The 25,701-nt window shown below is 35.8% G+C and overlaps 1 protein-coding gene across 1 annotated transcript; it reads right to left on the bottom strand.

Moving 5' to 3' along the window:
- Window positions 1–847: 847 nt before the first annotated feature.
- Window positions 848–25,675, bottom strand: LOC120631882 (adenylosuccinate synthetase). The gene is made up of 10 exons (XM_039901545.1): window positions 25,407–25,675; window positions 17,326–17,428; window positions 13,540–13,673; window positions 12,880–13,025; window positions 11,827–12,032; window positions 11,330–11,484; window positions 10,887–11,011; window positions 8,223–8,349; window positions 7,642–7,762; window positions 848–6,246 (listed from the first exon to the last, which is right to left on the bottom strand). Exons 1-10 carry the CDS (start codon window positions 25,587–25,589, stop codon window positions 6,194–6,196), a joined length of 1,353 nt encoding a protein of 450 aa, XP_039757479.1. The 5' UTR covers window positions 25,590–25,675; the 3' UTR covers window positions 848–6,193.
- Window positions 25,676–25,701: the final 26 nt, after the last annotated feature.

Here is a 25,701-nt window from a genome sequence, read left to right as displayed (position 1 = left end):
AGCAAGGTGAAAGTTTCGTTATATAAATTAACATGCTGTTGACGGCTACTACCTTCGCATTTATAGATTAAAAAAAAATCCAGCGGGCCCGATTGTTTTTCGTAAGGTAAAAGATTCTTCAGTCTCTAAAACGCAAAATGTTATGTCGAAACATACAATTTCAGCAAGATCGGTTTAGCGCTGTATCTATGGCTAACAAAGGCTATTTTTTTCTCAAATCCGCGAGAGCGTTACCTATACAACGTGTAACCGAGTTAAGAAATACTGTCGAAGGGCGCATAACTATATTATAAGGAATTGCCCAGCCCTGTAAAAATATTAAGTCAAGAATTATATTTATTTTACAACCCTATTGAAGATAAAAGACCGACACGCCCATATTACTTTCGTTATACGAAGCTTACCTACTAAAGTGACAAGTCATAGGATTTTAATTTTGCATGTGATGTTAGGGCTATATCTGATTTGTTTTAGTAAAATTGGCAGTGGGTCTACTCAAAAACTATTAGCGTTTCGGTTTCATAGATAAGTCTTAGAGACAGTAAATAATATACCTCTAAAGCATGTGGAGTAATATTTAGGTTTCCATTTACGCGTTGTTTAATAAATATATGAAGTACATAAGTTTTAGGAAATATATATTTTTGATAAAGAGCAATCAATTTTTTTTTGACACTATCTGCATCTCAATAGAATTTTCAACTTCGAATCATACGGCCCTGTTGAGCTTAACCACCATTTTAGGCTACGGATGAGAATGTTTATGATAAATTATAATAAGCATGTAGAATCAGGGAATGACTCAAAAGCCTTAATAGTTACAAAAGGTAAAAGAAATGCATACACGTAAAAGAATAAAACATTATTTATTGGCATAATAATAACCGTAAAGTATTTACATTAAAAATTACAGATATCACATAAAACACACGCCAAAGAATTTTGGTACAGCCAACAGTAAGTTTTAATAAGTACAATTAATTCGAAATTATTAATCAAAATAAGAAATAAAAAATGTCCTAAAACCATAATTAAGTTCGTATGTTAGCAGACTACGTCACGAAAGGTTCGGAACAAATTCGCCACATTGGTTATGTTTTGACGTCATAACGTATCCATCTAATACTTTGCTAAAGTAACTTGAGGTTATTATTTTTATCGCCTAATTTGTTCTTTAAGAGCTAGCACACACAATACAATTTCACTTTCGCGCGGTGCGGTGCGGTTTAAATTCAAATAACGACTATGCTCCATAATACTGTCAAAAATCTTTTAATTTTACTTTCTGAGCTTTACTGTCAAAAAAAGGTGAAATTCGGTACGCGAGAGTAAAATTTTTTTTGAAGAACCCCCCTACTAAATCGATGAAAAAAGGTGCCTTGAGCGAGCTCCCTAACTTGTAACATCAAGATATAGATAGCAAAGAAAAACTTAACCTTCCGCAATCGGATATGAAGAATTAAAAAAAAAAATAATGTAATTAAAAAATAACATTTATCGATATTAAATATAAAAATGATTTATTTTAAAATAAAATATTCATCATTGATTAATAAAATTATACAATTAAAATATATATACGCATTGTATATAACGGTTTTAATATCGTTTACATTGTTTTTTATGAAATAAACATAAATTTATAAATAACATTTCAGCATAGGCTGAATAAGGCCGGAAACACATTTACAATGCGCGCAACACATGTTGAGTCTTATCAAATCTCAGTATTTTCTAGGGTCAGAAACAGACACAACGAACATGATAAGATGTGTATTGTGTCCTAATCGAACGTCGGTTATAATTTCGATAGAAAATGGAATTTATTCCATATTGTTTTAAAGTCCACATTGTCTTAAATGTTCCCCGCATGGACACCTCTAATGCCAAACAGAATTATCGCGTTGCATAGCATTTAAATAAGCTTTATGGAGTCAGTGTTGTTTAAATTGGAGATGCGTGGGCAAACAGTGGACTTTTGAGAAGATCGTTAGAGCTCCATCGAGTGTTGGTATAAACCGCGCCAATAAAGAATAGATTCATAAAAGGCGGGCGAAGTCCAGCTTGCTCAGTAGAACACCCGTATGTGCGAAAGAGATAGCACGATCTCGGTCGCCTTTTCTAAATTTATTTAAATTTGTTTATACATAATTTTTTACTGCGCATACATTGTACTAAGATTTGAGGATTTGACTGAACACGCACGGCGTCAAATGGTGAAGAACGTGACTTGTTAAACACAAATATAATATTGGTAAGTGAACACAAAGATGATTTTCTAGAGTTGTCTGTTTGTGCCATATATGTGCTGTATATAAACTAATTTTGTCCTAACATTATGGCATTAAAGTCTTCGCATCGATATCAAAACATCGATTCTGAAATTTATATATCTACTGAAATCGTCCGAAAAGATCGAAATTTAATATAATATATTGTATTTCTTCATTTTATGTTGGAGAAGAATATCTTCTCGGAAACATAATTTGCTCGGTATAAAACTAAATTCGTAACAAGTGCAAAGAATTTTCGACCCTATTGCTTTAAGAGTTATGAGCGCAGTTTAATTATTTCGGCTCCAGTTACTCGGCGCCTCAATACATTCCACTGTAATTTCACACAGAATCACGGATTAATGAAATGTTTGAATTCTCGTAACTTGCCCGCTGTCTAACTTACCTGATGTTCAAATGTAGGTTGGCAAAACTTAATTATCATAAAATGTTAATAATGCCCACCAACTAACATTGAAGCAGCGTGGTGGTTCTATGCAACACAAACATCTCTCCTATGAGAGACGAAGCGGTTGCTCAGCAATGGAACGTTAATGGGCTGATAAAGATTTTAATTATATTTATTATGTTTTTATAATATTGTAAAATTATTTAACTATGGACACTTTTAGGTGTCTATTAAATTTACATATCCTAGACAATGGGGGGTATGAAAAATAAAATAAAAATTTATTACAGGCACTTCACAAAACATAATGGTGAATATTTATTTAAATAAATATCAGAACTGCAAAATCAGCAGTATTCAAACTAAAGTCATTTGAAATTTTAACCACAGTCCAACCTGCCGATGCTAAAATTTTTTATACGTGTTTGCTAGTACTTAATACAATTTCAGCATCTGAAATTGGCTTATGTAACAGGGACCATGCCAGTCACTATTATAATTATTAAAATATAATTCAATATTAAAACAATTTTTTTCTGTGAAACATACGGGGATAAAACAAGGATTCTGTAATGGAAAATCAACGTTTGTTTCATTACTTTTTAGTCAAAAATATGTTAAAATACAACTTTAGAAATCTCTTTGACTACCATGTATTAAAAATGTAATAATCTTTTACCCCTGCACCTTTACGCCCTATGTTATTAATCAATCTAAGAAAAAAACCTCCAGATGACAGATTGCATTTAGTTTATGTATAGCAGAACATGGGTATGGCCTTAAATAACACGTTTTATTAATTACACATTTTCTATATTCGGGCAGTTTTCTCTTCTTCTTATACTAAGCTATGCTTCTTCTACAACAACCAAACAGACAAATAATATTTTGTGATATTAGTTTCTTATAAGTTATTACACAAACTATCTTTTGATTAATGTATTTGGAAAAATAATAAATATTTTGATTACAATTATAACGAGTTACATAAAGGACACCATTCAGACTACCATCTACAGGGTAGAGTAGGAAAAGATTGCACTACCAAATTCAATCTGCCATCTTAAGTTTTTTTTATTAGATACGGGGGTTAATGTACGAAAGAATTGTTTTTGATTTCAGTTAAAGTAATTTCGTTCAAATTGAAGAATACAAAATTTTTTGAGTGATAACGTCGATTAAATATTGCACCAGTTTTATTTTATTATCATAACATTTATGTATAATAAATACCATTAGAACATTAACATGATAACTGTATAGTTGCACAAAAAATTATCAAAAGCTGTATATATATATTTATGTTTTTATAGCGTTAAACTTTTTATAAACAGCGGAGACTGGACAAGGCCCATAAGCGCCACCTTCACGAGCGAATATAAAGCGGTAATAGCATCTCTCTTAACAACTTTAATTACTCAGCGATAAAACAAAAGTTTATTCTGTATTAGTTTTTGAGCACAAAAGATCCTGGAGGGTCGAAGTGCATCCGCTGAAGCGGGCCTTATTACAAGATAGATAGATCTGTGTCGGTTTATATTGTTAACCAAAAATTGTAGTAAGTACATGACCCAACCTGTGTTGGTGCAGAGCTGGATCCCAATCTCTTATGAGAGAGGTAATAAAATTATTATCACAACCTTATTAATGTCTCAAGAGCTGGGATTTTCTCTTATCGGAGAGAGGGATTAGAGTTTTAACCATTTACGCTGCTCCAAAGCGGATTGAATGGCTCTCATCTATTTCAATCACGTGGCAATCTTATATTCAACGTGTAAATGAAAACCGAAATAATACTTCAGAGGCCTCTAATGCCTTACATTATATGTACGTATACTAAATATTGTCTCTGAGACTTATCTGTGAAACCGAAACGCTAATAGTTTTTGAGAAAACCATTGCCATAGTTTTTACTGAAAGAAATCAGAATCAGCCCTAACGTCACATGCAATAGTAAAATCAAGTGACTCCTGCAACTTTATTACGTACTATGCACGTGTCGGTCTTCTATCGTCAGTAATGACAACAGTAATGACAACCCTATGGTTGTCATTACTGTTTACAGTAAGAATGTTTTGAATTAGTTTGTATGGAAAATAAATATGCTTCTTTTGATTTTACAGGGTAATTCCTTATTAAATATACTTATGCACCCTTCCACAGTATTTCGTTATTCCGTTACACGTTGTATATATATATCAATCCCACAATTGAGTTATCCCGACAAAATATCGCGGTAAGTTCGCGCGTGGAGGTGACGCCTTATAAATTGTATTGCCTACAATGTTTTAGGTGTATAAAATAATACAATGCAACAACATTGTCTCTATACATACTCATAGGTATTATGTTAAAAAATTACCCTCCTGGTGAAGTCGGGTAAAAATACTGTTGCTAGCATATAGCATATCGGCGTGCATATACGGGTCGTTGTTGTTATTACATATAAATAAAGTTGATCAGCACATATATACGAATATACGACGAGATTTGTATACTTTCGTTTGTTGCTTTCGAGTTTCGAATAAATTGTAAATAAATAGTGCGATGCAATATACAACACGATGATCAACAGTGACAATAAACAACAGTGGTCTCAGCGGGGCCGCGGGCTTTTTTTTTATGCATATAAATCGCTTAACTGCAATCACACCTGATGGTAATTGATGATGCAGCCTAAGGCCGAGCGCGCTTGCCTAGAAGATGCCTATTCACTCTTGATTTGAAGGTACTCATATTGTAGGTACCGGGGAAAATGGAAGCTGGAAGGCATTCCAGATATTTACGGTCTGTACCAGCATAAACCGCCATGATTCAACTTCAAAGTTAGTACGTAAGTTATTTGTGTGTATTGAAAGTTTTGGTAATCTTAATTGCGCTACTAAACGATGATATGCGGATGGGCATATTCGATGCGGCATCGTTCGACAACAACGCAAACCAGAATCAAAGTTTTGCCAAGCTTCCAGGATTTACATCTTTGTCAAACCGTCATCGCATAAACAATGAATCTCTCTCTCTCTCTCGAAGACAGTAAAGATGAATTTGATTCACTTATAAAGTAATGAAAAATACGGCCGGTGCTGTTAAATGTGCGATCAACTTTAACAACCCTTAATAACTATTTGCATATTATCCCTTTAGTCGGGAAATTGACGATTGTATAAAACATGGGGATGTATCGACTATTTCTGAAGTATACTTAAACTGCGCTAAAGGTGACCTGACATAATTCTGAACAGTTATTTTGATAGCAACGAAGCAAATTGTCTCCGTTAATTAAATACTATCAAAAGTACAATATAAAATGACATAATATAACAGTATTTAACGTGACACTGGAGTTTGAATGCTAAGCCACTTCTAGAAGTTGCTATATTTATATTACAGGGAGTGTAGCTTACGTGCTTCAGATATAGTCGAGGCCCCATAGTATTAGCCGTCCCTACATATATTTAGCGTACAATTAGAATATAACATACATTTCACTAACAACTTCGAACGTCGGGCGTTAATTCGCACTGATGATGGATTCGCGACCTTGACCCACGCCGATGTATTTCACTAGAACAAAAAAAAAAGTTATATGCTGGTGTTTAGTATTATATTTAAGTTATATATATAGTTAGAGTTATGCAGAAGCAGCAGAGTTTTTTGTGACGGAGCTCGTTCGGTAACTTTTAGGTACCAGAGTAACAATGGTAGCAGTGTCGTGGCATAGAGGGTATGCACAGGGTATGCAGATGATAAAAATTGAAGAAAATCTCCAGTACGAGTTATAAATACTTAAGCGTAGGCTTTTTATAACTCTTACAATGCCTATTCTTAAGTTTTTTATACCCTCTATGAACGCCACTGAGTAGGGTAGCTTGTAGGGTGGGTTGGTCAGTAAAGGGTGTGGTTGCGAGTGCAATAATAGGCACATGAGGCTTAACACCTACGCCTTCAGTTGAAGGATACAGGGTGGCACTTTATAGTATGTGATACTTCCATGCCCTCCATGCGAATTTTGCTCTTTTAATTTTTATAGGCAATGGTTCGCACCTAACATTAGGTGGGCCATGTGCTGTGTGCCCATCAATTATTACTATATAAAGAAAAAAATAATATTTTGGATAATTCTCATTTTCGTTAATTCCACCTTCTAACTCGCTCTCTTAATAATGCATTAAATGTCGAAAATAAAATTTAAAAAGTAAGATGTGACTTTCAATCGACTTTTTAGGCATAGTCAATAAATCTTTACAAAAGTTGTCATTTCACTATAAAGAGAATTGAATAATAAATATAGGACAGTAAAAAAATGTGACTTCGGACGAATTTACGGGAGTTTACTTCTATGAGTAAGGTAGGCAGATACGGCTTGCATTATGACATTTTGGGATTCATGTGAGCAACAGCATGTCATTTATACATTTTTTTAATTCCCAATCCACTACTAATTAGCCATTGACTGCAATCTCACCTGCTGGTAAAAGTTAATGCAGTAATCAGTTGCCGATAATAATAATAAATTACAACGACAATACACACATCGCCGTTTAAGCCCCAATGTAAGCATAGCTTGTGTTATGGATACTATAAATAGCTGATACATTTTTTTATGAATAAAATCCACATAAATACTTGTTAACAACTAGACACTGAAAAACACGTACAACCAACAAAAATTTTTCAACTCAGAAAGCGGGGTCGGGGTAACGGGCAAAATTTTAAAGGGGGTAAGGAATTTATATTAAACCCATAAACCTTATCGGTTTCTACGCGACAACGTATCGGAACACGAAATCGCTTAGCGGCGCAACTCTTTCGGTAAGGTTATACCACGGTCACGGCCACGGTCTAAGCCTCACACAGGACCAGACCAGTGTAAATTCTGAAATTATAAATTCTCAAAGTGCTTCTGCCACTTAAGACCACAGCGCTCACCGCTGAGCCAGATTGGTCAATAATATTTACCCGGCACTTGCAGGAAGTCCTCGATGAGTTTGACGTAGTCCCGCGCGGCGGCTGGCAGGTTGCCCATCTCGCGCACGTGCTCCGTACTGCAGGCCCAGCCCGGTAGTGTTATGTACTCCACCTGCGAATTGGTATTTTCATTCAGGGCTCGGAAACCGAAAAAAATTTAAGCCGGTTTCGGTCATTAACCCCGGTATTGGAATCATTTCGGTTAAGTTTTCGGTTTAGTTTTTTAACAGGTTAAACAGAGAAACCGGTTCTTATTTAATTTCACTTAATCCATTGAAGGTGAAATCAGTCTAACACAGCTGTTTATTCGAGAACAGTAGTCTCCAAACTTTTTGGCCGCTCTTAAATGATTTTACGCGTGGTCCAAAGTGGGCTAGAAGATTGGAGGCTATGCGTCCAATTGACGTAAGATAAAAATGTATGAAAATATTTTTTTTTTTACATTTTCATACGTTACGATTGAACTTGGTGCCCCCAAAAGGAAGGCAAAGGGTCTAATCACTAGGCTATCACCGCTTGGTATGTATCCTATTTAAATAATATGAAATAATACACATGGTCACCATGCATACCTCAACATTGCTAAGTTCCGGCATCGACGAGGGGAAGTAGTTAATTTTCTTTCCGTTCGATTTGTACGCCACGCCGACTTTGATTTCTTTCAACGTGTCCAAAATGTCCAGCTTCGTTAGACATAACCTGTAATCAAAAAAGTAGTAATCATTGATCAACTATGAAGCGTTCATTTATTATTTTATTATTTCATCAAATGATGAGAGTAAATTTTTACGATGCCGACACCCTGAAGTTAGCTATACTCAACATTTTAATTTTTCAAAACAACATTTAATATAAATTTGTATAAGTTGCCATGCCATGCCATGCAAATAAAAATGTCGATTTCTCTAATTATGTAGAATTTTTTTTTTTGTGATATTGAAATAAACTTTTTTAAACTAGATAATGCGTTACAATAAAACTTTCAATATATTAAATACGTTTATTTCTATAACGTAGAATGAGGCGAAATTTTTTAAAAAGATTTTATCTTGACTCTCTCTTTTAAACTTTATTGCACGTAGTTGTAGAGCTTTTTGCGACAGAGCTCGTCCGGGGAAGTACTACCATGTTTCTGCCGCTAATTGCATAAGCATTGTCCCAATGCTGTGTTCCGGTCCTGACAGGGCGTGGCTGCCGGTGTAATTACAGGCACATGTGGCTAAACACCTACGCCTCCGGTTCATGGATACAGGGCAACAATTTCCAGGATGTGTTCCTTACATGTCCTGGAAAGTGTTACTCTGTTTAGAGGCAATGTTTTACCACTTGCCAGGCTATCTGCTTGTTCCAGCAATTAATAATTATATAATAAGTACAAATAATATAAGTTTCCTGAAAAAATAAAATCGGTATGCATCATCATCACATCATATATAAAACCATCACCGGACCACCAGGTCTCCTTCTTATACTTTTATACTGTGTTGTTGTGTGTGACTCTTCATATGTTTTGTCTTTTTTTTCTCGTTTTTGTGAGTGGTGTACAATAAATAAAAAAAATAACATTGTGGATAACTCTCAGGCTGACAAATTTCCTCACGATGATTATCTTCACCGTTATGGTGGGCTATCTGCTTGTTTCAGCAATTAATAATTATATAAAAAGTACAAATAATATAGTAAAGAAATAAAAGAAGAACACATTTTAGCTTGCAAAGGTTTTATCGCGAGCGGCCTTATGACGTGCATAAATGAGTCGCATTGCCGACTAAGAGGACTTTAAGTGGAGTGGTGACTATGGAACTCTCACCTAACACACACACACTACATTTTAAGACCTTAGTCACTTACGTAGGAAACTTAATTTTCTATAATAAATTATTTATATTACACTATATACTAATAATATTTTTTTATATTACACTTTGCCATTAGACCAGCCAGAATTCAATTCAACTATTATCTACTCATTCAATGTAATCGTCTTTAAATTTATTGGTATTATTACTTAATATATAATAAGCTAATATAGTTTTGAATACATTGAATGAGTTTACGTTTTGTATAGGTAATTTATTATAAAATTTGGCGCCTTTAAAGGTTAGGGATAAAATCAAGAGACTTCTTAAAAAGCGTTTTATGTATCTGGTTTATGGTTTTCTTTTGGCTTGTGCCAATTTCCTTTAAATTGTTGGCTTATATATTCCCCTTCAAACTAGGCGTGCACAGTAACTACCGATTTTCACGAGACTTCTTAAACTCTCTTCTCGACTTAACAATTATTAATTGTAAAGTCAACATCTCCTGAGGATGCTCCGGTTTCGGAGCGAAACGTGCGTAGAGGGTACATTGCCGAGGATATTACACCATACAGATTCTCCTGCTGTTCGCGGAGTATAGTAATTAAATTTAAATTTAAAGATTTTAAAATAATGACAGTGTATAGTCAGTACATATTTGAAAATTTAATGTATGTTCATAAAAACATTTCTAAATTTAAGAAAAAATGTGACTGCAATAATACATTAGAATTAAGAATAAACTTACAATGCAATATACTAGGTTACATAAAATTCATAATTCGTTTAAAGGAAATTGCATACAATTCTACAATAAACTACCAACTGACAGCTTGGAAATGTCTCTTAAAAAGTTCAAAGTTTGTATTAAACGTAAGCTTATAGAAAAGTCCTATTATAGTATAAAGGACTACGTAATCAATAAAAAAGCTTGAGTGTATATTATTGCTCTAACCAGGTTGCTCTTCTAATAATTTAAAATGACATTGTGAGATGGTGATAACAAAAAAAAAACACACGGCTAAGTTTGTTGTAGGCTTCTTCTTAGACCAGGACGCGTTTGGAACCCTCGTAGCTTTAGTTTTAAGTTTACGAATGTGGTTATCGCACTACCGTGTAATTCTTATGTACGCATCAAAAGTGCCACCATGGGCCTACTTGAATAAAGATATTTTTGACTTTGACTTTAAGCATAATTTTCATAATATATTATGGATTTCCGCAAAGTAACGCCAAAAAATGCTTCTTTCCAATATTCTTAAAAAGCGTTTTATGCAACCTTAATTTGGCTTCTGTGTCAATTTCCTTTATATTGTTGGCTTATACTGTATGCTATATAATTATTAGTATTTTTGTGGGAACGGTGGTCTATCCACGGCTGAAGCCTCCCGGGGACAAGCAGAAAAACGTATTATTTCAAGAAATGGATAAACTTACGATGTATATCCGTTGACCATTGCAGTATAGCGCACGACGACTAGATCGAGCCATCCGCAGCGTCGCACGCGCTTCGTGGTAACCCCCACCTCGTGGCCGCGGTCTTGGAGTAATCGACCAGTTTCCTGAAAAAATAAAATCGGTATGCATCATCATTTTTCTGAGTGGTGTACAAATAAAGAGTATAAATAAATAAATATATATTGAAAAGGGCTTAGGCCGTAGTACACAGGCCTTTGAGAACATTGTGGATAACTCTCAGGCACGCAGGTTTCCTCACGATGAAACTCTTCACCGTTAAAGCAATTAATATTTAATTACTTCAAACGCACATAAGTAAGATAAGTAAGAGATGCGTGCCGGGGTGCGATCTCGTAGAAAAAAAAAGCTCCTATAATTTTATGCTTTTTATTGTTTTGCTGTTGATCCCATAAATTACTTACATCATGTAACTCTGTAGGGAAGGGTCCATCGCCGACTCTCGTGGTGTATGCTTTAACGACTCCCAGAACCTCCCCTATCAGTTTGGGGGGTAGGCCGAGACCCGTGCATACACCGCCGATACTGCAGTTGGACGACGTCACGTAAGGGTATGTACCTGAAAGCACATATATAATTAATAATTGTTTAGTAAGATGAACTCAGTGGCGAGCATACAGGATAAGCACTAAACTGGCAGATTCTATAACATTGAGAAAAATCTCCAGATGGTATAAGTCGGTGGGCTGGTTGGTTTAACCCCCGCGTTTTTGTATGATTTTGTTTTTTTTTGTTTGAAACGTATATAAGTCGAGGGTGTTAATTTTTATAACTTGTACCAACTGGATATTTTTAGTATGAGTAGTTTTTAAGATTAGTTTAGTAACTGTCCGTGTCTACATTATTTATTTATTTACGTACTTCCACGAAAGTACATAAAAGTACTATTCAATTGTCTCACCGAAGTCAATATCCAGCATGGCGGCATTGGCTCCCTCGACTAATACTTTCTTCCCGTCCTCAATCTCCGTGTGCAGATACGCAACAGTGTCGCGCACTAAAGGGCGTATCTTGTCAGCGTATTCGCGATACCTCACCAGCTCGCTGTCGATCTCAACCTCGAGGGATGGGAACATGCGTTCGTAGTTCGCTGCTAAGGTTCTGAATCTGTGGGACATCCATACTTAATTTTATAAACGCGAAAGTGTGTATGTTTGTCTGTTTTTTTACTTAATCTGTTGTTAGCTATTTGGGCTCAAAATTTGCACAGATCACTATGAAATAGATTGCATCCTGGAGAAGCCCATAGGATACATTCAAACAAAATATATTATCTTTATTTATAAAACAAAGTCGTGTTAGTAACACCATTTATAACTTGAGAACGGATGGACCGATCTTCATTATTTTTGATTCCTGTTAGTCCGAAATAGGATAATAAGTATTAAAATTCAATATTTTTTTTTAATTTAAAATCAAAACAATTATCCGTTCATTAGTAACAAAACACAACTGACAGCGCACGTCATGTTGTCTATACCTAATCGTAAAACTGTTGATGTGACCTATAGAGAGGTCGTTAATCCGGAGTAAGATGACTTTTACGGATTGTACTTTATAAATAAAATAAATTAATTAAATAATAGACTACGACAACACACATATCGCCATCTAGCCCCAAAGTAAGTGTAGCTTGTGTTATTGGTACTAAGATAGCTGTTGAATATTTTTATGAATAGAATACACATAAATACTTATGATAAACAGATAAACACCCAGCACTGAAAAACAATCACATTAATGTTTGTTTGTGTGAGAAACATGAATGTTTTTCAGTGTCTGGGCGTTTATCTGTATTTTATAAGTTTTTATGTAAATTATTCATGAAAATATTCATCAGTCATCTTAGCACCCATAACACAAGCTAGGTTTACTTTGGGGCTGGACTACGATAATACAACTATTGTCGTAGTTATTTTTATTTATTTTAATTATTTATTTATAATTTACTTACTTTTCCTCAAATATATTGAAGTCGCCGAGTAGATCGCCAATTCTAATGCCGTTTCTCGTGGCTTTTGAGGAGTATGTCGGACCAATGCCTTTCTTTGTTGTTCCCAAGGAGTTCTTTCCCTTTTCGGCTTCTTGAAGACCGTCGACCTGAAATAAAGTTTTGTTCATAGACCATTATAGTAGGTATAAAAAAACTGGCAAATGGTAAGCGGATTCGCGTTCTGAGGGTAAACTAATACTATGCAGGCTTTAATAAAAATTACCAGACAACTCTCGGCCTTGTAGTTCCTATCTTTAAAACTAACAAGTTTTGCTCTATGCTTTTGCAAAATTAAGTATTAATTTATTTCATACAAAAAAAATCATAAGTCATGCTATTTCTGTAAATTCATATTCATATTTCATATTCGATTCCCGGCCGGGGGAGGTATTGGTGGAAGGCTTTGGCCGTGGCTATGTACCGACAAAGACGTCCTGCTAAGCGATTTAGTGTTCCGGTGCGATGTCGCGCAGAAACCCTTTAGGGGTGTAATAAAACAACACACAAAAACGCATAAATTGACAGCGCAAGTTTTACACTCATAAATTATATATTGTGTCAACATCGGTTAGCAACTGTCAGCAACGTTACTGAATACGAAATCAGCTTGGGAAAACTTACCTGCTGATGTATATCGAAGACAAGATGCGCCCGGTCGGATATGATGAGCCTCTGCTGCCAACCCTCCATTCCCTTCAGCTCGTTTTTTTTCAACTCCTCGAACAGCCCCGGGAGATGTATCACCACTCCATTGCCTGAGAGATAAAAGTAACTAGGTATATGAAACTGTTGCCCGTATGAACTGTTTTTTTTTAAATCCCGTGAATACAGTTTGTTTTTCTGAGATACACTTTCGAATTTATAATATCATGTTTTGTATATATATGTCTTTGTTGTTTTTCATGTACCTACTATGCTATATGTTTATTTTATGTTCATGTAGCTAAATCATATTATTTTACTTTTATATATATATTTTTTATCACCTACCAATTTCCTATAGAATTTTCCCGTGTGCCTTTGGTTGCCTGGAAGAGACCTACCTTATTGTGCTATTGTATATGTATATTCATTCATTCATTATATTACCCATTACCAATCCACTACAGGGCAATCCTCCCAAAATGAGAAGGCTTTAGGCCCAGTTTGGTCCACATGCCTTTGAGAATATTATAGAGAACTCTCAGGCATGCAGGTTTCGTCACCATGTTTTCTTTCGCCGTTGAAGCGAGCGATATATTAATTGCTTAAAACACACATAACTTAGAAATGTTAGAGGTGCATGCTGGGATTCAAACTCAGCACCTTGAATGTGAAGCCGATGTCCTAACCACTAGGCTATCGCCGCTTATTATATAATATATTATTATTAGATATTATTAGATAAAATAATTGGCGACGGCCGACTGGCGCAGTGGGCAGCGAACCTGCTTTCTAAGTCGTTGCCGTGGGTTCGATTCCCACAACTGGAATATGTTTGTGTGATGAACATTAATGTTTTTCAGTGTCTGGGTGTTTATCTGTATATTATAAGTAATTCTGTTTTTAATATTCATAGAAATATTCAACAGCTATCTTAGTACCCATAACACAAGCTACGCTTACTTTGGGGCTAGATGGCGGTGTGTGTAATGTCGTAGTATATATATTTATTTAATTCTAACAAACTGACAATACAATGTTAGACAACGATTTAAATGGAATATTAAAATAATATATATTATTTTACTACTAATAAAAAACTATTTATTGCCCGATGATATTTTTCATGCTAGCAGCCTAGCGTGACATTCGAAGTTACTTCCAACAAATTCATATAAGAATCCACAATGTCAGAATAAACATTTGGATAGTTTTAACTGTAAATAATAATAATGTAAAAATACCGCAACAATCGCGTGACATTGAAAACTAAGACCAAAATTGGCATGAATATTTGCGATTTGTCGGCAATTCTAATATCACAATGAAAATGAAACGTCGCAAATCAGGGTCGCGAGTTTTGATCGATGCTCGCGATTATCTGAATCTTAGTCATTAGCTGAATTTTGTGGTTTTGTTATAACAATAATTCGTTATCTGTCGCGGTACCTTTATATTTAATTTCGTACTGTTGCTATCGTCATTTACTAGCATCGTCATTGAAGTCCACCAACCGCACTGGGCCAGCGTGGTGGACTACGGCCTTGACCCCCTCTCATGGGAGAAGACCACTAAAGTAGTGGGCCGGTAATGGGTTGATATGATGACTATCATCATTACCGTCCCGTTGCAGGACACAGGTCTTCACAGAATAAAAAAGGGGTAGGCCTTGTGCGGATTGGTACTTTACACGCCTGTGATAGCTTTATGGAGAACTCTCAGGTTTCCATGACGATCACGATGTTATCCCTCACCTATTCCCTTGTTAAAGCCAGTTTTAGCCGCTTTTAAGTGCTTTCTAAGAAATTAAATATCACTCGCTTTAACGGTGAAGGAAAACATCTAGGGGTCACCTGCAGCAACCTGCAACTTGCAGACCAAGTCGAGGGCAACTGCACACTAAACCATCACACTTATAACAACGATTTCATCAAATCCTTCGTGTGTTTAAGATCTTATGCTCACATAAATATATAATGATAAAGAAAATTTAAGAGAAAATATGATTCAATAATTTGATGTTCGAAGCGAAAATAAACTTGCAGTGAAATATATACTAGACTACATAAAATACGTATAATTCATTTAGAAGGGATTCTTCTTAGACCACGGTGCGTTTGGAACCCTCGTAGCTTTAGTTTTAGGTTTACGAATGTAGTTATCGCCATCACTACTCACTACTATGTACATATTTTGTATGTAATCAACAAATCAAAAGTGCCACTTGACTTTGATTTGACTTTGACTTTGAGGACATGAGTACCATTTTTCAAACTTCAGGCTGGTAGCCGTCCTTTAGTTTAAATTTTTACTCGATCCGAGAATCGAACTCAGAGTCTCGTGATCGTTTAGTTAACATTCCAACAACTCTACTAGTTGGAATGTTAACCGGTCCGGTTGTCCAACCGGTTATCACCTTACAACCCCTCATATAAATGGGAGAATAATAATACTTATAGATATTATTGCATTTTTTTTATTAATAATGAAAATTGCAAAAAAAGGCATGTCAAATTCATAACCCTCTCTGCCTTTTTGAAGCGGTTGACGGCTATTCAGAGCATTGCGCAACATTCCTGTTGGAAATACCCAAAACTACAGTCGTCGGTAGGTTGGATGATCTTGGATTTCGTACCGGTCTCTACCGGTCGTACGCGGTACCGCGTCAAAGATCGTGAAAGATATAAAAATGGAATGCTAATAGCAATGAAAACGATGTTAATGTAATTGCAGCGGGCCGGAGGAAATGTTCCAACAACATCTGTCGTCAATTTTTTAGGTACCGATGCACGACAGGCACGACCTACTGGGGCTAATCACGCTTTCTGAATTAACGGCCAAGGTTCTTCCAGCCAGTGGCGTGCATAGAGGGTATGCAGATGATATAAAGTAAAGAAAATCTCCTGCACGAGTCATAAAATGTAGAGGGAGGCTTATTATAACTCGTACGAGAGTTTTTTTTTCATTTTATTTAATCTGCCCGCTTAGTGCATACTCTGTGCATACACGGCATGCACGCCGCTGCTTCCAGCCCCAATTGGCTGAAAGCAACCTGGCTATAAATTCGGAAAGTTCACCGTTTGGGAAACGTGCTTAGAGAGTAGTTACATTACTGAAGATCTGCTTTGAGTTCAGTATAAACATAGAATACATAATAAATTAGTCTTACTTAGAATAAGATACTCCGTTTCTTCTATTTGAAGCACTACTTTTTCTATTATTTTATTAATCATGAATTCCAGTGGGTACGACTTCGACTTCACTTTCGGGGGGCGCCGGCAGAGTTTGAATCTTAGCACGCACCTTTAACTTTTTCGAAGTTATGTATGAAATATTAGTTGCTTCAACGGTAAACGAAAACATCGTCAGGAAAAATGCATGACTGAGAGTTCTCCATAATCATAATGGTCTCAAAAGATGTGTGGAGTCCACCAATCTGCACTGGGCCAGCGCGGTGGACTAAGGCCTTAAATATAAATCTGAACATATATACATAAGCGACCACGTGTCGGATCCGTAAGTCATCACGGGCAATACGCACTGTTCGAAGACTTTGGTCTTCAGGCACTGAGGGATTTTGGACGAAAAGATGTCTCGAAGTTTCCCGAACGCTGCCCATCCAAGTTGGATTCGGCGGTTCACCTCTTTCTCAAAATTAGACCTACCTAACTGGATCGTGTGTCCTAGGTACCTATATGTACTCGTCTACAATCTCGAGTGCAGAGCTCGCAATATCGTATAGGATACTGATGATTTATTATTTACCTATCACAGATGTGCATTTTGAGTTGATGATGCCGCTGGGCAGCAGATGGAAGTCGAACTCCTTGCCGTCCACCACGACAGTGTGACCAGCGTTGTTACCGCCCTGGAATAAACAAAAGAATCATCAATCAACTACCTATGGGAACTATCTCGTTGGTCTAATGCGATGATACCTTCATCCTTTATTGTGGTCAGTAATGGTGGATCTTATAAACGTGTCTAAAGCAGGGGAACAGGGAAAAGGAGAAGTTTGGTCTCGTTTATTATTATCACATATTATTTTGATGTTATATCAACTTGTGTGCCAATGCTCTGAGAGTTGATTAAGCTGCAGGAGAAGGCAAATTTTTATCATTTCCCCGGGGAGAACATTGTCTCCTGCTTATGCTAGCCGTGCAGATCATATTTAAGAAGGTTGTAACTTTGAATTTGGCTTCCCATGTTTTAGGAGCCCGGAGTTAGGATTGGAGTAGTCCATTCCATTACTGTCGGATCCGTTTATTATCACGATCTTGGGATAACAAGCGGGAGCGATGGGCATGGGGCAATAAATAACTAAATAAATATACTACGACAATACATCGCCATCTAGCCCCAAAGTAAGCGTAGCCTGTGTTATGGGTACTAACAGATAAACACCCAGAAATTGAAAAAACATTCATGTTCATCACACAAATATTTTGCAGTTGTGGTAATCGAACCCATAGCCTTGAGACTCAGAAAGCAGGTTCGCTAGGCACTGCGCCAATCGGCCTATAATGTGTTTAAGTATTTCATAAACATTAAAACAGCGTGGACTTTTCATACTAGGAATTCCGGGGCCAGCAGTTAGGCAATAACAGCCCATCTCATGCCAAAAAACAGAGTGATACTTCGCAGGTCATGCAAGGTTCACGTTGTCATACAACGTCTCGCCCTGTGCCCGTAATAACAGCGGCTGGCAGCTGGCTGCGGACATAAGCATGGCAGTACTACTTCTCCGGACGGGTTCTTCTACTTTTACAAAAAGCCACTAATAAAGCTACTAATACTACTCGATCTGCAGCGTGCACTTAATACATGCACAAAAGCACTGCCTACCCCAAAAAATTATAACACTCGCAAAGTGTTTTTCCATTTTGTGCCAAGTTTCAGAATTATGCCTACCCTGGTCTAAAACCTTTTGCACACCACAGACTTGAGTCAGATCCTTAAATAAGGTTAAGGGATATATAATATCACAATCTTGCCCTTAGCCTAGCAAACGAAGTAATAGCCCGGGCAGGCGACTTAATAGATCTGGGAATATCGAAAATAATAAAGGAAGTTTGTTTATATGGGAAACTTATTAGACTTATTACGCTGTACGCGGACAAAGTCGCAAGAAACCGCTAGTCCACTATATTTTCGCGTGGTGTCGCAACTGTCTGTCCATTACTACAACAAAGGCGCGGAGAAATCGTAAACAGATCACAGATGTCTAACATCAAGGCTGGAGCTGTTCATTTGATATCGCACTTTTTGTTGGCTGGTACAATTATTTTTCTCCTCGTGCTACTTATTATAATTAAAGATGGCGAAATCGGCCTGATTAAAATTTAAACGAAAATAAAATTGATTTATAAGACGGGGAGAAGTGGCCAGTTACTTTCATTTATTAAGGAAGATAATTTCATACGAAAACATGTGATACTTTTTTTTTAACTACTAAAAGTTATGAAAGAGTTAGTCTCTACCACACACAGTTTGCCTGACCAATTTCGGCCACGGAGGTCTATCTCCCAAAGAGATTTTCCAACTACTGCACTCTCTATTCTCTCACTCTCATCGTTCGATGGGACGGGAGCTCCGAAAGGATTGAGAGAAAGAGATCAGGCGCAGCACCGACAGCTTAACGTGCTCGCAGAGACACGGGCATGGCTCACCACCAATTCCCAAACTCCGGGCTGGTAGTACTACTTAATAAGATTTTTTTGATAGGAAAACCCAATATTATTTATTAATTGGTCGTACCCAGGGATCAAACCCAAGACCTCTCTTGGCCTGCATCTTTTGGCCCATTTCCCAAGGTCCAAAGAAGCTTAGAACCTTATTACAAAATTCGTCTACTACCACTTTAATTGAAATAGGACCTGTTTGTTTGAATGTTTCGTTAAAAGAGCCCTTGAAAATCTTCAAAACTGAAATCAGGGCTCGGTAACCGGAAAAAATTTCAAACCGGTTTCGGTCATTAAGCCTAGTATCGGAATCGTATCAGTTAAGGTTTTGGAATCGTTTTTTAGCAACCGAACCGGTTTTTATTTAATTACATTCAATCGATTGAAGTTAACCGGTTTTACAAACTTTAATTTCATTTTCTTTAGAATCTGAAGCAACAGGACGTTTTAATGGTCAAAAGTTATTCCATGTACAAAAATTTTTCTTAAATTGCTGGTTTTTCTTTGGAATTGGCCAAAAGTGTCGACATGGGGTACCTAAGTAATTTTAAGTCCTAAAATTATGCTTTATTTATTTAAACATATTGATTTAAAAGAAATGACACAAATCTATTTAAAAAGATAAATCATTTATACCATTCTAGCTCTTTTCAAAGATCGCGGTACGAACTAGGCTAAGTATTTGTCTAAGGAACTAGCGCGTCTTGCATAAACCGGTTAATTTAGGTTTAATAAACGTTAGGAAATCGTTCGCTCAATAAGAACGATAGCCATTTCGGTTCGTTCGATCACTTACCCGGTACCGGAAATTGAAACCGGTTCCGAGCCCTGACTGAAATCGAAATTGGCACTGTGTTAGTGATTAGTTAAAAAAGAACAGATATCTATGAAACAAATATGAAAACCTCTACAACAACTGAGACCGAAAAAGGTCCTGTGTAGTTTAGTGATTAGTAGTATAACACCTATTAAAATCCTCTTTATATCACTGAAGTCAAAATCGTTTCTGTGTGTTTTAGTAAGAGGATTCATGAAACCGTCATAATTTATCTGATTACTGATAGGGAATGTTACATACTCTGTAATTGAGAACGAGTGCGTTTTATCTCTATAGGTATATGTATCTATACAGATAAATTAAATCAAAGTGTCGGTCTGTTAACTTTGTAATTACAGCCTGTTTTAACCGACTTCCTTCAAAAAGGAGGTTATCAATTCAAATGTTTTTTTTTTATGTTCGGGCATATACGTCATTTATAGGCTGAATAGCGGTCACTCGCGACTTCTTCTGCTTATAAATCAACCTTAAAAGATAGAAATAATATGCTGTTTCGGACTTTTTTTACAACTTTTAAAGGCGAACAACTTTGTCATTGTAACGATACATTATTGTAACAAAACTTTAACCGTTTACGCAGCGGAAGCTCTCAAAAGGGAAAATAATCCCTGACTTAGAAACATTTATCATTGGCGCTATGCTATTGGACTTAGCGTGATGATAGCCTTCCTCGATAAATTGGCTATCCAACACTGAAATATTTTTCTAATCGGACCAGTATATCCTGAGAATCATCGCGTTTAAGTAAACAAACAAACTCTTCAGCTTTATATTATAGAAACAATTTCGATGGAAGTTTTCAGAATAGTATCGTGCGTGTGTTCCAGTGCTACTTAGGTGAAAAAAGTGAAATTGGGCGCACACGAAGTAAAATCTTGTCTCTATTATGATAACATCTAAATACTATCATTTATTAGTATTAGGAGTGGTACTTGTAATAAGCATTTAGCAATAAGTTTCTGTATTTTCCGACAGCCTTGCATGCTCTGTACGGCTTATACCCGTAGTTTCGGCGGATGCCTATTCGTGACTTTAGCCTCGGCTAGTTGGCGTTTGTTATGAGCTAAATAAATAATATCTTAATTTCTTTCTATTTGTCACGAGGTTTTATAAACAATAGGTTTAGTAATGATCTTGTTACGCAGTTTCCGGTTCAACTATAAGTTGTCACATTTTCTGGCGAAGCGGTAAGAATCGGCGCTGTGAATTTAAGTCGGAGGTACCGGGTTCGATTTCCGGCAGGAAGGAATTGAGGAACACGAATGGCACAATTGAGGAATTTACTATTTCTGAATTATCTCTGGTCTGGTCTGGTCTGGGAGGCCACTTACTACCCTAAAGACAATGACGTGCCTCTAAGCGATTTAGTGTTCCAGTGCGATGACGCTACTATCTTAGACATCATCATCACTCACCACTAGGTGAGATTGCAGTTAAGGGCTAAACTGTACTCCGTGATCCCATTTAACTTTAAATTTAAACACAGCAGATGGTTAAGTTGTCACTGCGTTACATCTTTTTATGACAACTTTGTAAACGAATTTCTCTAAAAGTATCTCAGGAGACATCGCAAGCGTGCAGATTTCTTTTATTGTGAAAGCAAGTGATATATCATTTCTTAAAGCGCACATAAATCGGTCCACCCCAAGTCTATCACCACTTCTATAGCTTAGCAGTTAGTAGATGAAAAAGGGAGTAGGAACTGCAATACCTCATCAAACTTACCTTGATTAGACTCTGACTGAATTGTCAATTACTGAAAGTTAATTTATTTCATTTAATCATCGTCATCAACCCATTACCGACCCACTGGGCACGGGTCTCCCCTCTAAATGAGAAGGCTTTAGGCCGTAGTCTCCCACGCTAGCCTATTGTAGAGTGGTAGACTACACACGCCCTTGAGTACGTTATGTAGAACTCTCAGGCATGCAAGTTTCCTCAAGATGTTTTATAAACACATCGAGACCCTGGAAGTTATCCAGAGTAAAACAATGACTCATGTCTGATATCCGTCTACGCTTTGTAGTGTATATACATATATTTTGTGTAAATAAGTATTGTACAGACACTTAGTTATATTTATGCATGTGAGTCATTAAACTTTGACAGCCGGTTGGTGCAGTGGGCAGCGACCAGGCTCTCCGAGTCCAAGGCGGTAGGTTCGATTCCCACAACTGGAAAATGTTTGTGTATTTATAAGAAATATTCAACAGTCCTCTTAATACCCATAACACAAGCTAATATATATTTTTTGCAACTATATATATTTTTTTAAGTGTTTATGTGTAATATATTCATTAAAATATTCATCAGCTACATATAACACAAGCTACCCTTATATTGGGACTAGATGGCGATGTGTGTATTTTCGTAGAATATTTATTTAACTATAGACCTATCGCTTCGTTTCAGTTCTTTTCTATTAAATCCCGCGGGAACCGTCGAGGCGATCGAGTGAGGCTGGATATTCTTTTAAATCCCATGGATCTGTTTAGCAGATGCCATTAAAAGTCCTATGCCCATCTCTAAGCCAAAATATTACATTAAAATTGATGCAGTAATTATGCAGTCTGTGCAGTACTTATGCAAACAAACAGACATATTATATCATATTAGTATAGATTGTGAATTCACCTTCACCTCACATTCAATAAGATGATGAATTGTGTTAATTTAAATACTACTATACTTTAAAAGCCTATTTGACAGACTCCATTTTTTAAATAATAAAGTTTGATCGTTTGTTTGTTTTTTCATGAGTTTGGCATATAGCTTGCACCCAGGAGATGGAAATGGGATTATATTTATCCCAGAAAAGGAACACCCAATCAGGGGTAGCATGATGATAATTTATAAAAAATTCTTTTAAAAAAATATATATTGTATATACATGATTTATATATATTATTTATTTATATATATATATATACATGATTTATAATATTGTCAGGACGATTGAATTCTAACATCTTCCACAAAGTTTCACAATTATGTGAAATATGATATCTTAGTGTGATTTAGTATGTTTTATTCCTCTATAGTCTGTGCGTATTAGTTACACCCAGTGTGGTCATAGTTCAAGTTTTGTGACTAATCAAGAGCAGATATTAACAGAAATTAACGCTGGTACAAAGCAGTTTTATCAAGAAACACTAAGTAATGACTCCATCATGATTTATTAATCTATATAACATTATGTATGTTTTGATTTTGATAATATGTCACTACTACGTTAAACAACTGTTTTATCTTTTGCATACATATGTTGGAGTTAAACAAATTTTTATATAAGGGTAGGCACATACCCAAGGGTATGTGCCTACCCTTATATAAAAATTTGTTACCACACCCATATTCAGATTGGTATTCTGAAGGGATTTTAATAGCAGTTTTTCCATTTTAACATGCTAAACTCTGATAGTAGCAGTTGTATTTGAAAAATCTTTTGTGTTTGATAGCCCAATTATTTGTTTGTTCTTTATCTAAGCTATCTAAGCAAGCAATCTACTAGACTTTTACCATAGAGTTATTTAAAAGGGCGAAAGTAACAAAGGCTACTTTCGAATATGGAAAACATCAAACTCCTTAATACAAGATTTGATTTTTTATTACGCTGAAGCAGTTGGAGAGAGTTGGTGAGTCAGGATATGTAGAATAGAGGAAAATGCATTGTATGATGACATCGTCATGGGAAAATGCTTGTGTTATATTTGTCTTTTGTTTAATTTATTAATATGTTTGTTTGTAGTTCAAAAATGTTGTCTAAATAATGGAATATTTTATTTTAAGAGTGACTACAATCTACGTACTATTAGAAGTTATTATTTCATATTTTAAAGCACTTTGCCGATGATATTCTATTGTTGGGTGTACATGGGTGTAGATAATGATCTTCACCCGTTCGAGAAGAGAATAGAAGAGAATGAATACGGAGAGAAATAAATGATTATATATATTATGAGACTTAAATTAAAAATTTAATGATGTAAGTTTATTGTTTAAATAAAATAAAGCAAAATCTGGCGTTGCGGGCTGGTTACGCCAATACAGAATATAATCTAAATCTGTTAAATGGTAAAGTATATAAAGTATGAATATATTTAGCACCAAAAGGCAGCTGCATTTATATATTTATTTAAAATATAGTAATATTATATCAATATATTCACTTAGGTGAGTGTGACAATAAATGTCCCAGACCTTGGCAGTAATCCACAGTTATTCTGTCATTATACACAATAACTATGTAGGGTGAATACACACTACACACTACATTTGTTGTTGCATAAAACAAATAAAACATAAATTATAATATTTTGAATTGTTAAATAATCATCTTTTATATTTTTTTTACTTGTATGTATATTTGATATTTAGTATCAGTTCCTCTTCTTAAGAGCAGTAAGCTAAAAATGAAGAAGATGAACTTTTGTTTATGTAGCCCTCACCAACATCCCCTTTCCATGACCTTGTCCCTCCCTATCCATCTTGTCCACCTCTATGAGGTGCCTACTCGAACCTTATGTTTTACATGTCTCACAAAATCAGGCCTCACTCATCCGCTTTTTTCTTTATTTATCTTATTATTATCAGGAAAAGTCTACCTAGGAAATTTTAAATGAAAAAGTGTTCAAAACAAAACAGGATAATTATTTTCTCAAAGAATAAGAATGAATATAATGAATATGTGTTTTTAAGCCAGATTGAAATTTGGCGGACTGACCAGTTCATTCGTAAAAACCCTGAACAATAAATTTTCTAGATTTAAAAAAAACTTTACGTTTGACTGCTGAAATTTTTTTAATTAATTGTCCAGTGAGCAATGCGCTAGTGTGTGCCGAGCTTTACACGCTTTACGCTACTCTTAGCAAATCAATCAGTCACATGATTAAAAAATGCACTATACGCGGGAAATGCGCGTAATCATTACGTAACCGAAGAATAGCTCTACAGTCTACACATTGTTTCATTACCGCTATTATGCTATTATCAGCTAAGCAAGTTCGCTCAACAAAACATCACGTTTATACAAAAACAGATCGGCGTATTTTCAAACAATTTGGCCCGCCGCCAATTATAGTTTTTACAAAAAGTGAACTTGAAATTTAAATGGGACGCTAGTAATAGTAGTTGTCAAGGCGGCATAATTGTTTTTCAACAAGAGCAATAATTGAAAACACCAGCGTATATTATAACCTCAAATATTGTTTCTAATAAACAACCATAGCAATAACGTATAATATTCATTGCTTGTTTTAAAGATACTATGTTATAATTTTCATTTTAAAATTACGAGAAACTATGTATTTATTTTTATAAAATCTAACCTGACAGCGGCACACGATGTCAGAGTTTATGGCGAGGAGGTCCACCACTTTTCCTTTTCCTTCATCACCCCACTGAGCACCCAGGACTACAGTCACTTTGTTATTTTCCATTTTATAATTTTTATTTAAGCGCGGACAGTCGCCGTTTACTTCGGCGGGCTTCGAAACTGTAATCGAAGCCATTATTCACTTCACAGAATAACTTCGAAAATTTATGCGAGTGAACTAGACATGCGCGCGCAGAATCCAAACAGAAAAAAGGTTTTTTACATTTTTTCTTTTGGAGCGCACTTCG

Source organism: Pararge aegeria, chromosome 19 (assembly GCF_905163445.1).
Source record: "Pararge aegeria chromosome 19, ilParAegt1.1, whole genome shotgun sequence".
Classification (NCBI taxonomy): domain Eukaryota; kingdom Metazoa; phylum Arthropoda; class Insecta; order Lepidoptera; family Nymphalidae; genus Pararge; species Pararge aegeria.
Note: the sequence above shows the minus strand (reverse complement) of the source record. Positions and strands in the feature narration are given on the sequence as shown.